At 40.0% G+C, this 13,915-nt stretch overlaps 1 protein-coding gene across 5 annotated transcripts in view; it reads left to right on the forward strand.

The window, feature by feature from the left end:
• Positions 1–13,915, forward strand: part of ABLIM2 (actin binding LIM protein family member 2) — a 185,357-nt gene that overhangs the window by 125,525 nt on the left and 45,917 nt on the right. For 4 of the 5 annotated variants that reach the window (XM_075499695.1, XM_075499693.1, XM_075499698.1 and 1 more), the window contains 6 exons: positions 550–602; positions 1,226–1,373; positions 7,910–7,968; positions 10,326–10,380; positions 11,748–11,812; positions 11,984–12,064. In XM_075499695.1, the coding sequence (XP_075355810.1) occupies positions 550–602; positions 1,226–1,373; positions 7,910–7,968; positions 10,326–10,380; positions 11,748–11,812; positions 11,984–12,064 (461 nt within the window). The remainder of the gene's footprint in view (positions 1–549; positions 603–1,225; positions 1,374–7,909; positions 7,969–10,325; positions 10,381–11,747; positions 11,813–11,983; positions 12,065–13,915) is intronic. The other variant, XM_075499694.1, reaches the window with a different exon arrangement.

Below are 13,915 nucleotides of genomic sequence, written 5' to 3' on the forward strand. Positions count from 1 at the left end.
TTTAGAGTCTGACACAGCCTCTCTTGCAGATTTCATTAAGAGGTAATACCAAATTTGTTCCTATCTTCTTTACCATCATTGTCTATCCTTTTTGGGAATGTAGGAGGCCCGGGTGTGCAGACCACAAAATATCTGTGTAACCATATGTACTTTCGTGGTCATCGTAACACAGAATAATGGAGAAATTACTTGCTCCTGTGTGCAGTGTTACCATATAAATCTGTCGCTAAGTTATGATGTAGGTATTTTCCCACCGATCATTTCCCAAAAGTAGTTTCTTACTAAAAAGATAGGTTCAAAATCCAGCAGGAATAGATTGTCTAAATTCACTGTATGCCTGAAGGATGAGTATTACTGTAATAATTTCAAAATGATTTTAAGTGATTCTGTGAAACCATAGCTCTACACATCTAATTTTCTGCCCAGCTCTGTTTTCTTTTTTTTAATTTTTTTCCGCTCTTAAAAATATTTGGAACATAACCACAGTCAAAACAGAAGACAAAAAAGGTGTAATCTGTTCTAATTTTTAAAAATAACTTAATATTCCAGCAGCAAGAAGATCAGAAGGGGAGGATGGAAGCTTGGATCAGGACAGTAAGAAGGTAATGATCAGAAAGAAGAAAAAGGAGTAGTTTATTGATCTTTCTTGAAGCAACTGTTTTTTAAAACATGTTCATATGTAAAGTTATTCTTTCATATAGCTGAAATAATCATTACTACTTTTAGGTATTTCCAAGAAGATATAGAAAAGCTTAATCTCTCACCCAGAGGGTTTAGAATCTACATTCTACAGTAAATAAAGAAATAGGCATATTGAGATTAAGAGCAATAAGTTCATGGATTTTCACTCGGTCTCAATATATACATTGGTGATTCAGCTAAGGCTGTGGACTTTTACTTAGGGTGCATATTAACATACACAAAAAAAGTTAACAGCAGATTAATTATAAGAAAATGACATAGTGCATCTTCTAAAGTGGGGCACAGTGGGCAGCTTAATTAAAAGAGAAACTATCCTCAGCCCAGCTGAAAGTTAAAAAGTTTTTGGTAGCTGTGATGTCTAAGTCATGATATAGTCAACTGTTATGATTTGATAAAGGATGGTACAAGTTGCAATGAGCATAATCATACAATCAGTGCACAAGACTTCCTAGACAGGTGAAGTAGGAGAACTGCATTCAGATGTTAAATCCTGAATCTTGTAACAGGCTTTTACTCTCTCCAGCTAAAGACCAGTTGGCTTATTCTGAAAGGGGATGTGGACACCAGAACTAATTCCCCGGATTCGGACACGCGGTCCCTGTCCCTTACTGCCGGAACCGACAGAGAAAACTTCCCGAGGGCACAGGAGGGCACGACTGCCGGCTACTCCCGTGAGTACTGCATGCCCTGCCCGCCGGCGCTGTCGAGTAGGAACGTGGCAAAGGAAGGTGGCCCTGCTGCAGCCTCGCCCACATAGCTCTCCGGTTGGCTTTATGCTTCATTTCTCTATCGTAATTACACCTATTTGTCAGTTGGGTTTGCTATGGCTTGTAAGCATTCAGTGCCTTCAGACTTTGATAGTGAAACCACTTATAGTTTCATATTAGTGAAAGAAGCAGCATTGCTTGTATAAAGAAATGGTATTGTCTGTTTGGAGAGCAGAGGTTCCTTACCACAAAACCCTGCCCCTCATTAATACATAAAAGCGCCTATTTATTATACGCTATCTATTTTCAATAGACAGGATGGTAGTATGAGGCAGATTGTTGACTTGTGCTAATTACTCCTTGATACAAATTATGTATTTTGAATGCTGGTAGAGCCATTTCTTCTGTATCGAGATAAGCATAAAGAATACTTTGCTCCAAAGATGAACTTAGAATAGGCTTTTTTTGTTATCGCTCACAGTTAAACCTTCACAGAAATCACAGAAATCTTCACAGGTTCACAGAAATCTTCCAGGTGGAGTAATGGGCTAATTCTGTTACTAAATACTGGTCTGAAGACCATATGCCCATGCTAGCTGTCAGTACCAAAAGCATGTTCTAGACATTTCTTACTCCATATTTCAGCAAGTCAGGACGTGAAGGAAATGGTCATCAGAATCAGGTCCGAATTTTACTTTTATATTACATAAATAGCAAAAAATAGGTTAAATGAATTTTAACAGATAACTTGGCCATTCCTCCCCCTGCCTCCTGCACTTTGCACCACAGAGCAGTAGTAGCAGGTCATCTGGGGTAAACAAGTCGGAGAAGCAGTTTTCCAAAAGAATGCATCCAATGCGAGGCATGTCTGGCAGCAGGGCTAGGATGTCAGTCTTGTGGGCATTTTGGTAATGTGATAGCTGGCTCCATCAACTTATATTAAGGAAATTATGGCTTAGCTATGCAAGGAAGAGGAAAAACAGATGCTACAAAGTCTGTCACAAGGCTGTAACAAGATAAAGAAGAAAAGTTATTTTGCATCATCAGTCTCACTGGTCTAACTTGAAGAGATTTGATTCCTTAGTCCTCACCAGACATCGCATACATGTGCACAAGGTATATTGTAGGATTCCCTGTGCAGGGGAAACCAAGTCTGACCACCTCACACACCTAACATCTATAAGTCATTGTCCAGAAATGAACACCTAAACCTTTCATTGTAATGTGCACATCGGGTATGTTTGGAAGCTTTCTGGAGTTGATCCAATGCTTTTCTACATATGTATTAAGAAAATAATCCTCACGTGCAAATTTTAAGTAGGGAGAAGTATTTAGCACACAAAGAACTGTGTTATACAGGAACAACATACGGTGTCAATTTTTTTCATGAGACTATTGCTATACTTGTCACTCTTCTGTACCAGCATTTCTTTTATGTTTTTTGATTATCTTGGGAATGTGGAGCTATTAAAACTAGAAATGCAAAAGACGGTTCACACCTCTGTCAGGGTCACTATCACCTCTCTGCCAATGCAATATTCCATATCATATTCCATATGCTGTGGAATAGCCCTTTGGGCAGTTTGGCTGTGCCCCCTCCCAGCTTCCTGTGCACTCGGCAGAGCAGGGGAAGCTGAAGAGTCCTTGACCAGTGTAAGCACTGCTCAGCAACAACTAAAACATCAGTGTGTTATCAACACTGTTCTCATACAAAATCCAAAACACAGCACTATACCAGCTACTAGGAAGAAAATTAACTCTATCCCAGCTGAAACCAGGACAGTATCCACCCCCTATTCTATACCATATGGCATCATGTTCAGTATAGAAACTGGGGGGAGTTGGCCGGGGGGCAGCGATCGCTGCGCGGGGACGGGCTGGGCATCGGTCGGCGGGTGGTGAGCGGTTGTATCACTTGGTTTTTCCCTGGGTTTTGTTCCTCTCTCGTTCTCTTGTTGTTTTCCTTTTCATTACAATTTTTTTTTTTTTCCCCCAATGATGAAACTGTTCTTATCTCAGCCCCAAGTTTTCTTACTTTTGCTCTTCCGATTCTCTCCCCCATCCCACTGGGGGGGGGAGGGTGAGCAAGCGGCTGGGTGGGGCTTAATTGTCAATGGAAGCTAAACCATGACAGTCCTTTTTGGCGCCCAACGTGGGGCAATAAGGGTTTGAGATAATAACAGATTAACCAGAGTGTATTAAGGGATTTGGATCTGTTAATAGTTGCGCATGACAATACTGATTCATCTGTTCTCAATACTGGTTTATCTTATCTGCACCATGCTCTTTTTTTTTGCTGTACATGTTAAAGATTGGTGTTGGTTTTTGCAGTTTGCTGTGCTCTGCAGTGATTAGTGATGTTTTGCCTGGGAGATTTGTTATTAAAACACCGGCCTTGAGCTTAGTTTGGTAGCTAAGTTTTGTACTGAAGCCATTACTGTGCTTCGGGTACCACCTGGTGGCGACAATTAGCAATGATACTTCTTCCTCTGAGAGGTTTTTTATGGAGAAAATACAGAATGGCAGTTTTGCTATCTTCTTCTTTGATGTTTCTTCCTTCATTACACTAACTTTTCAGTATCTTGAACATCCCTGGGTAGTTAAGATACTTCTATTGGTATTTCTTGGGAATATTGTTTCGGTTTTGTCTAAGGTTAATAAGCAATTTAAGAATACCATCCAGAGATCTTCCCCGAGGGTGGATAGTTATGAGTGGCAGGGTGTGTGGGATAGTATGGGCAAGTACCTAGGACAAGGCATCAGACTGCGAATCTCTGGCGATGTGTCCAAACATACTGTGCAAACAGACCTGCATTCACCTGTCCAGCCTCCGAGCAAACCAGAGAAAGGTTACTCTGCTCTAGAAGATATTTAGCCACATTACGTTAGCTATATGCCCAGAATAATATATCTAACAACAAAGCACATCAGTATGAGGCTTGTGTAAATTAGCAGGCATCTAGAGCGGAGCTCGTACCTCCTTATATCCACCTGTGTAAATGTGTCTTGTTTCTGTATATGTAGATGTTTAATAGTTAATCATTTGCCATAATTCATGATTTTAAGTGTCTCATATTTAGGAAAGCAGACATCTAGCAAGGTGTGTAACCCTTGCTGTTCATGTGTCCCTGATGTGCTCAGAGGCAACCTCAGAATATCCAGGTTAGAGTGAATGTCATACTGGAAAAGGCAGGAGCCGTATCCATGAAGAGTGTAGCTGATGTTCAGATAGTGCTTAATTAGAGAGAAAGATTGCTTTATCTTGGCCAGTTACTCTGGAAAATTTACTGTAATGGTACAACTGCAGTTGGATGTGATAATGAGCAGTATGTGATTGTTGGCTTTTGGTGTTATATTTTCCTGTATATTAAAAAAAAGAAGCAAAATAAAATGTGTTTAACTTTGTAACTAAGTTCGTGGGAAACAGAAGCTAAGTGAAATACAGCTCCCACTGGAGTCAGTGGGTCTTGCTAGCTTGTTTTGGGCTATTTTGGCCTTTTTGGCCTCTTGGTTTTTTTCCAGCCAGCCACACGATGTCGCCTGTGCCCGCGGATGCGGCTCAGTCCTGGCAGCCTGGGAGGCAGCTCCTCAGCTGCTACCTGCTAAAGTGAATTGTGTTCGTCTTCAAACTGGTCTTTACCTTAGTGCACTCTTCCTTGGTAACTGAGCGGTATTATTTGGCGATAGAACAAAACCGTCTCTCCCATCTTCTCTGTAGCTAGGGGGCCAAGAAATTGAACTCTGCACTGATGTTCAAGACCAGCATCTTTTTCCGGGCAGGAGCAGAGATGTTAGTTTTGTTGCAGATACATGCGTTCTATCTCACGGGTATTATACTCTTTGCCCTCTGGTGTCACTGCCATTCAGGTAACAGGCAATGATAAGTTTCTAGTTTCCAAACTGGAATCGCTAAGTGATCCATCGAATTCAGTATTCATCACTACGTCCCTGTATCAGATGTGGAAACCCTCTGCAGGGCTGAAAACAAAAGTTCTGCTCATAGTTTATACCACTCCTCAGATGGTGGCTGGTTCTGTTTCTAAAACATCTCTTGCTTTTATAGATCATATTCATTTTACTAGCTTAGATAAGTCAAGTTTATCAAGCCTTCTTTCCTTTCATTGCCCCAGTTATCCTGTAGGCCACTGGTCTGGTGGAGTTAATTTAAGCCACCTGAACACTGATGGACAAGAACAGCACAAAGGATTCCTCCAGGATCTCCTGTCACTGCCTGAAAATACTATTATTTCCATATCTTATATGTATCAGGACAGACATTTCCAACTTTTGTTTATCGAAGCCAGTCTCCTTCCCCAGCATTTCCAAATTATGAGCTCTCGGCTTAAATAGTAGAAGTTTGGGGTATTTATTAGTCCCCAAGTGCATGACTTTTGCTATGAATTATTAAATTTTATCCCATTTCTATTACTCTAATGTTCAAGGTTATCCCAGTTCTTTATGATATCCCAATCCTCCTCAATATTGGCAGTGCTTTATAACTTTGTGTAGACAGCAAAGTTTATTAGCCCATTACTATTTTTGGTGTCCAGATCATTAGTGAAAACATGAAGCAATTTCAGCTCAACACCAGTCCATGCTGACACTTTTCTCTATCAGCTCTGCTCAGTTCTCACTACCCATTTCTTACATTTTATTATTTTCTTACTGACCCTAGAATTCCTCTGATAAACTCCATCTTCTCCAGATTTGCATTTAATTCCATATGCAGCCAAATACCAAACACTGTAATGATAGTACCTTAGATGAGATCCAATAAAACTTATGTTGTGCAGAAATCATTTCTCTTAACAAAGAAAGCTACCAAGCAAGTCTGGCACTGTGTCTTTAACTTATGTCAAACCAATTAAAATCTATATGAATATAATTGATTTTTTGTTTACTTCGATGTTTTTGTTCAGTCTTTCCTTAAGTTTTCTGTTGGAAGCAAACTGGTAGCTCATCATTATCTTTTTCCCCTCTTAAATATAAAAACTATAGTTGCTGTTCTCCAATGGTAAGAGGTATTGGGCTTGCAATTTGATGTGAGCTTATCGCTCCCTGTTTAAGTACATGAAGTGCTTTGAATTATGTTTCCATCACGACTGTGATTCATTGACGTACCTTATTCCGTTAGCTCTCCCTCCTTGCTCAGTACTCTACCTTTTGTTCCTAAAAAAGGAGGTGAAATACTCCTTCAGTGTTGGAGCCCTACCTAGGTTACCTTTCACCTCTGCTGTGCACTGACATAGCATAACTCCCAGTGATCCCATTTCTTCTTTCCTTGTTCTCTTTTTATTTGGATAGCTGGAGAACCTTTTGCTATTTGTTTTAATATCATTTTCAGTGTTTAACTCAGCTTGACTTCTGGCAGTTCTCACTTTATCTCAGCACTTCGTGAGCTCTTTGCTGATCCATCTTTTGTTTTTTCTTTCTGTATACTTATTCCTAATCATCTCCTTAGGGTATTTATTAATCCAGTGGGGTCTGGATTCCCTTCCTGCATTTCCCTTTGGACACAGATTGCTAACATTTTTGACAAGAAAGAAGTGTTGTACATTCAGTTCTTTGAGCTAACTGACTTCTGTAGCTCTTTGCATCAATTTATCAAAGTTTCCTGTACTGGAATCAAGAATGTTTATTACACACGTGTTTGTTCATCTTCTGTTTAATTTAAACTGATTCAGCTTGTCACTTCTATACAGCATTATTTTTATTAACCAAAAACTAATCTGAAACACTTTTTGTCCTTTCACTGACAAAAGGAACTTCCAAACTTTATTAGACTCTCAATATTAGAAGTAAGGCTCTTCAGTTGTTTCATAGTGACCGCACACAGTTCCCTCACCATATTACATCCAGATCCATCATGGTAACGCCACTTTGCCAATTTGTCTATCTTAAAACTTTCTTTCTCTTGAGTGTTTATACTCTCACTGATTTACTCTATCCATTACCGTTATCTTCATTTATGCTTTTTTCCACATGAAGCAGTAGAAGTTTTAAAGAAAGCAAAAAAATTTTGTTTTTTTTTTTAAGTGGTAGGATACCAACCCTTCTTTTTTAAGAAACAAAACCAGAACCAGAGCGCATACATCATGATCAGAAGTGATGTAACTCTAAAATGATGGTACCTTTAATCCCATTTTCAAGGCATGGTTTAACACCAAGTTGGAGGGCAGAGATTTCACAATCTCTCAAATCTGCTTTGCATCATGTAGCTGCATAAGGCTTCCATAACATGACTCCCACAACTCTCTTCATGCCATGCCCAGTACGGTGACTGCATCCTGGCATGCTGTTATTTATAGACATGGTTGCACATGTTCGTGCACATTAAATATGGAGAAAAGATGAGCACTGCTTAGTTGTATTTCATCCCGTTAATAGAATATACATAGTGATCTTGTAATTGCTGTTTCTGGATGTTTTCTTGAATTCTGCGTTTTAGCAGGCTGTAAAGGATTTACAAAAAATATAGCTGTATGTTATGTCTTTTACAGGATTTCCATATTCTAAATCTGCTTCTCTACCTGGCTATGGAAAGAATGGCTTACATCAGGTAGGTATACATTTAAATGCATTCTCCAGGCAATAGCATATCATAAATAGGCAGCTCAGTAACTAGTTGAAAATCTACACAGTAATAAGACTTCAAAGGTGTTTTGGCGGCCAGCCCTGTCTGACAGATTCATGCCCTATGTGGGTTACAGTTTGTCTGTCTGCAAGAGTAAGACAGACTGAGGCTTCTCCTTTTAATTGTGTGCATCATGAGCATTAGGAGTCTTGATTCTCCTCCCAAAACAAATGAAGGTCCAAAATGTACAGGCTGCACATATTAATAGATCACAGTACAGCTTGAATTAATGGTAGAGAGGGTTAGGCCTATAATTAGGCAAGTAATGGTCTTAAAGCAAGGGTGGAGCAGCCCACATCCATTGCATTTCTTGAACCATCAGTTCTGTTTTTTTTTCCAGTATGCATGTGTGTGTATATGTATGTATATACACACACAGTCATCGTACTTTTAAGGCGGGGAGGGAGCAATACAGAGAGAATGGCAGGCAGCAATCTAGAAAGCAAAATGCGTAACAAAATTATGATCAGATCAGACTAGGCGTTCTTCTTTTAATCTTTTTTATAATTTTTGTAAGTCTTTAGGAAAAAGGCATCTTTGACACTGTGGTCTCTCTATCTGGCATCTAGCGTTATGGATTCTCAGTTCATGGCTTCTATTTTTAGATACTAACCCATTTTGGTTAATAGTGATAAGTTGGCAATAAATAGATGCACGTGCACTTACATTTTGAAGATTGATTTGCGTCTAAGTTACATGGACGGGACTTCATTCAAATTCCCTCCTTTCTCCAAAGAAAGATGTGAAAGCTGCAAAAGTACATGAGCAGGATTAAACTTCCCCAGTGGTAAGAGTCAAACTGCAGGTCATTGGCAGGAGCTACAAGAAGGCAACTGTCAGAGAGTAGCTAAATGAATTTGTCAGTAGCTGCTGAAATGTCCATCCCTTTGAGTTAATATTACAAGACTAACTGTGCCTGCGTTGCTTCAATACCTGGCTGCTTGAATTCCTCTCTGAAGGAACCAGTGGCACTGCAACTTGATCAAATGAGATTTAGGAATTTGAAAGGTTCTAGATAAACCTGTCCCCACCTGCGAGTCAACAGCTTTTTTCTGACTTTTCAGAATAACTGTTCCCAGTAACCTGAAGCGGGCGAGGGACCGACTTGCACCCCGGCACTGCGCTGGTGGGGCACCAAAGCCATCAGAAGGCTTCACACAGATGAGGCCAAAGCAAACTCCAGCAGCGGTGGAGTTGGCCGTGCTTGCAGGCTGACACCGTGCAATGTGATATGAAAGCAGCAGATGGCAGCATTTGTCCCACCTAAAAGGTCCAACCTCACAGCCCAAAACTGTAGGAAAGTTGAAAAGGTTGCTCATGGCCAAATCTTTGAGGCCAAAATTCTTCTCAGAATGGATGTCCTCTGTTTGGATTGCAGGTTCATACCAGCTTTTGTGGTTTGTTATTTTTAATCAGCCATCCCAGTGCTGCATAACAAAATAAACCAAACCCAAACAATAAGGAGCCTTGCAGGTTATTGTGAGCATAGCTGTGCACACCGTTGATACCCTAACAGGCAAAAATGAGACTCGGGGAAAAAAGTCATATAATAGTGTTTTTCTCATCTCCTGTAATGTTTTTCATCATAGCATTTGCCAGCAAGGGAAAAAAACAGTGGGTCAAACAAAGCTACGGCACATATGCACAGTTCTCCCTGATCTTAGTGGCATCAGCAGTGTGAAGCAGAATGCGGAATGAGACACGTTTCAGTGCAGCATAAGTGATTCGTGATGATGGCATTAAGACGTCTGCATTGCAGGGAAAGGCATGTGGCAATTTCAATCTAACCTTACTGCCAGGTCTTCAAATAGGGGTGGCTGGTGGCTTTCTGACACCTTTCTGCCTCATTGAAAGCTGCGAGGAATCAGAGCTCAAAAACGTCCCGAGGGCGTAGGGGTGAGGTGGGCTGATACGACACTGCAGTTGCCTCTCTGAGTGACATCCAAGCTCCAGCTTTCGCCGGTCTGTGGGAGCTCACAGCGTAGGCAGCAAACTGCACCTGCAGTGCCTCCGGGGACCCAGGCATTCACTTGACACTCCATCCCTGCCTCCAGGCAGAGCTCCGTCTCTGCAGCCATAGATTGATGGGTGTTGGGAGCACTCGGGACTCCTGCCTTGAGCAGTTGGGTCAAGTTTGAATGAGACTTTATTCTCTTTCTCTCTCGCAAGGATCTGTATTTTGATTGTGTGCTACCAACTGGTTTTCTTTTTTCTCTCAACAATGTGCAAAGTGATTTTGCGGTGTATTTTGCTGCTATATTGTTTCTTTCTTTCTCTTTCAGCCTGAAAATATGGGCCAATACGAAACGGACCAGGAGGCGAGCTGGGGAATGAAAGGTACATTGCCATATCATTTCCACTCCAATTCATGTTTTCTTCCTTTGAGGATGCTCATTAACATCTTGCCATAAAGGGTTACTATTCTGAGATCTTCCCATAGTTCACGTAATAATGACTAGGTAGAGACCCAGCTCAATATCATGTTTATCACAGAGAATCTTCTTTTTATCTGGCTGAACATAAAGGCCTGGCTGAAGTCCTGCATCGTAAAGTGGTGCAACCATGTTGAGTCAATCCCAGTATCCTCAATATGTGGCAACAGCCCCTGGTTCTTTTTGCTTAGCAGGTGGTGGTCTCATATCAAAGAGAGGAAGAAATTTAAGATAATCACTCCTTCAAGATGTATCTAATAAAAAAATCCATTGTGCTTCTTGGTTGCGCTACAGTGTGGTTAAAATGTACAGAATTCAAAAAGCAGAATTGATTTGCATTCATTTTTTTATTACAGTTTAAGTGGACTGTGAACTTAATATGGAACTTGGGTTGGAATTTTCAAAAGAGCTGAGCAATTTAGGAACATGCATCTACTCATGAGGAAGAGCAGGATTTTGTTTCCAAGACACAATCTCGTTTTAAAAAGCTTATTCTAATGCTCCACTTCATGCCTCTGTTTTGATACAAATCTTTGTCTCTATGTTTGAATAGTTCAAACTACAGATTTTGAAAGCAGAATTATCTTTGATTTCATTTCAGCCCATAAAAAGCTCTATAAAAACATACTGGCTATTCTGGTTGCATTTAATTATTGATGTGAATAGATGACCTTGTTGTAGTCATATCATATATAGTCATATACTGACCTAACTAGAATACTCTTGTGCTGGTTTAGATCCAGGAATCATCGTCCCCACACCCCCAAATCATCTTTTCTTCACTATCGTTATTCCCACTGCAGTCAGCCCAAGTGCAGGATCTTGGAATATCATATTAACTCAATGATTTTCATATAAGTTCCCAAACTGACACACCTGTAATAATCCATATATTTTAACTGTTTTCAGTAAAGAACAATAAGGGTAGGACTTTTGGATGACAGACTGACTTAACTGCGCAAAAGCCTCCTGTAAAAAGAAATGCCCAATTTTGCCAGACATACTTACTATGTAACCCAATGGCATCAGGAGATGGATTTTCTATAATAAGCCTTTGATTTTGAGGAATATTGCTTCGATAATAGACAGTGTTATAGGCATTCAGAGCATGGGGGTCAAATGCTTACTATACATGCAGTTATCCAACAACTATTGAAAACCGTAAAAGAAATGTAATAGCATAACGAATTGCTGATGTACCTAGATCGTTACGGTGACTGCAAAAGAAGCCTATAAATTCTAAACTGTGAACCTGTTCTCATTCTCTTGCAGAATACAAGGTAAGAAGGGCTTTTCCAACACTGGAAGAACAATCAGATTCAGCACTTCCTAGCAAGGTTACATGTGTTCCTTTTTTTATTTTATTTTGTTAATTTTTGTCCCAGTGAAATATTTGTCAAATCAGGATGCAAGTATGTACCATTTAAATTAGTAAGTTCCCCACACTGTCTTTTCCGCACATCAGAATCAGATTTGCTGGAGTTCATATGCTCTTGTCTTTTTAACAGATTTATCCTTATGAAACACTTATTGTAACAAACCGAGTTCGTGTGAAATTGCCTAAGGATGTGGACAGGACCAGGCTGGAGGTAGGAATGGTATTTGCTTGATGGCTTTGCAAGTCTTTGTCCTGTTCGTTTACCATCTTAGATATTCCTGTGCCCAAGTAATAGCAATGAAAGAAGAGAGAAGAGAGGAATAACATTATGTGTTATATTTTATTTGAAAACACTAGTATGTAGGCAATTAAAAAAAAAAAGCCAAAAACCTGGCGACTGTCTGGCCAAATGGATTTTTACAAAGATACTGATGAAACCCAGTAGTTCTGAATGACTATACAGGATATTGAAAGTTGGAACGGGGCGGGTGGAAACTTGTTTTTTTAATTCCTATAAAAAACACCCTCCTAGAATAACCTGAGTATTCTAAAAAAAGGTCCATTTATCCTGCAAATATACGACCTATGTTTCTGGTTCATTGTCTTATTCAGTCTCTCCTTTGGCTGTGTGATCCATGATCACTGTGCTACAGATTTGCTGTAGCATCCACCTCTCTCAAAGAGTAGTAGTATAAGCTGGAGAAATGCAGATGTAATTTATCGTAGAGGAAAGCTTCGTTTCCAAAGGCCAAATCCTGAAGTTGATGTTCAGGCAAAATTCATGAGGTTGATTTTTTTGACTGAGCAATGACAGGACTGAATAAAGACTCACCTAAATTATTAAACTAATGTATCTTTGTGTGAATTACTATTAGGAAGAATAGGAGACAGTTCAATAAAAACTATGTGATTAACAATATTGGACTTTTGGGAAGATTTATATTTAAATAAAATCATTGTATTTTTAACTTGATAACGTGACGAGAAAAGAAGACAGAAACTTTAATCTTAAAGCAAAAAAAGAAGAAAAACTATGAAGTAGCTGAAAGTTCCTCATTAAAGATCAATTTTTTTAAGACAATTCATTTACCAAATTCTTATACATGTAGTATATTTTGGAAATGGTGCTATGTTCTTAAATACTTCAATGTGCTTGTCGCTTGATTACCCAGCAAGTGGTATTGATTTGATTGTAAGGAAAAAAGAGCCTCGAACGTGTGCTGTTTTAAGCCTGGGGGATAGCAAGGCATGATAGCAATAATAAAAAGCACAGTGAGTCCAGAAAAAGGAGCAGGGAGTTGGAGGGATGCTCATCTGGACACATGCTATAAAGGATTCTTTTATATATATGCATATATGTGTGTGCGTGTGTTAAAGAATAGAGTCCTCGTTTAAACACATCAGACTGGTCTGAATAGCAAATGCAGCTCCAAATTGCTTTTTTAGGACAACATATAGTTTGCTTTGGATGGATCATGCCTGTCCTGGCTGCCATGATCCCTCGCTCATACCCTGTCCTCAGCTGGGATGGCTGTTTGTTTAACATTGGAGTTGCTCCGTCTGCCTCCCACCAGGTGCAGCCCAGTGCCTGATGGCTCGAGGAGCCCGACCGCTTCAAAGATCTCACAGAGGTTTGCAAAAAAGAACAATAAACAAGATCTGCTCAAACCTGCACCAGACAAGCGATAAGGGGACCAGGCTGGTCCTGCTGATTGCTGCACTATGTTAAACATGTGTGTCTGCAGGAAGGACTTCTTTGTAGACCACCTTACATTTATTAGGGATTGGTGGGTTTTTAAACAATTAAATTAGCAGCGTTTTAATAGGATTATAACTACTGGAAAAACAGAGGCAGCAGCTCATCTACACATTCAAACCATATGCAGAGCTGCGTGACAGGCACAAACTGCTGCCTTCCCTGCCGGCCTCTTCCCCTCTTCCCCAACCCTTCCTTCTGCATTACAGAATTGCTGGAAATAAGTAGCTTTGCATAGAAAAGCAGTTTATCATTATTTCCTCTTGTGGCAGAAGAGGAAGAAGATTGTAAGTTAGTTGCTGACTT

This window comes from Mycteria americana, chromosome 4, assembly GCF_035582795.1.
Source record: "Mycteria americana isolate JAX WOST 10 ecotype Jacksonville Zoo and Gardens chromosome 4, USCA_MyAme_1.0, whole genome shotgun sequence".
Classification (NCBI taxonomy): domain Eukaryota; kingdom Metazoa; phylum Chordata; class Aves; order Ciconiiformes; family Ciconiidae; genus Mycteria; species Mycteria americana.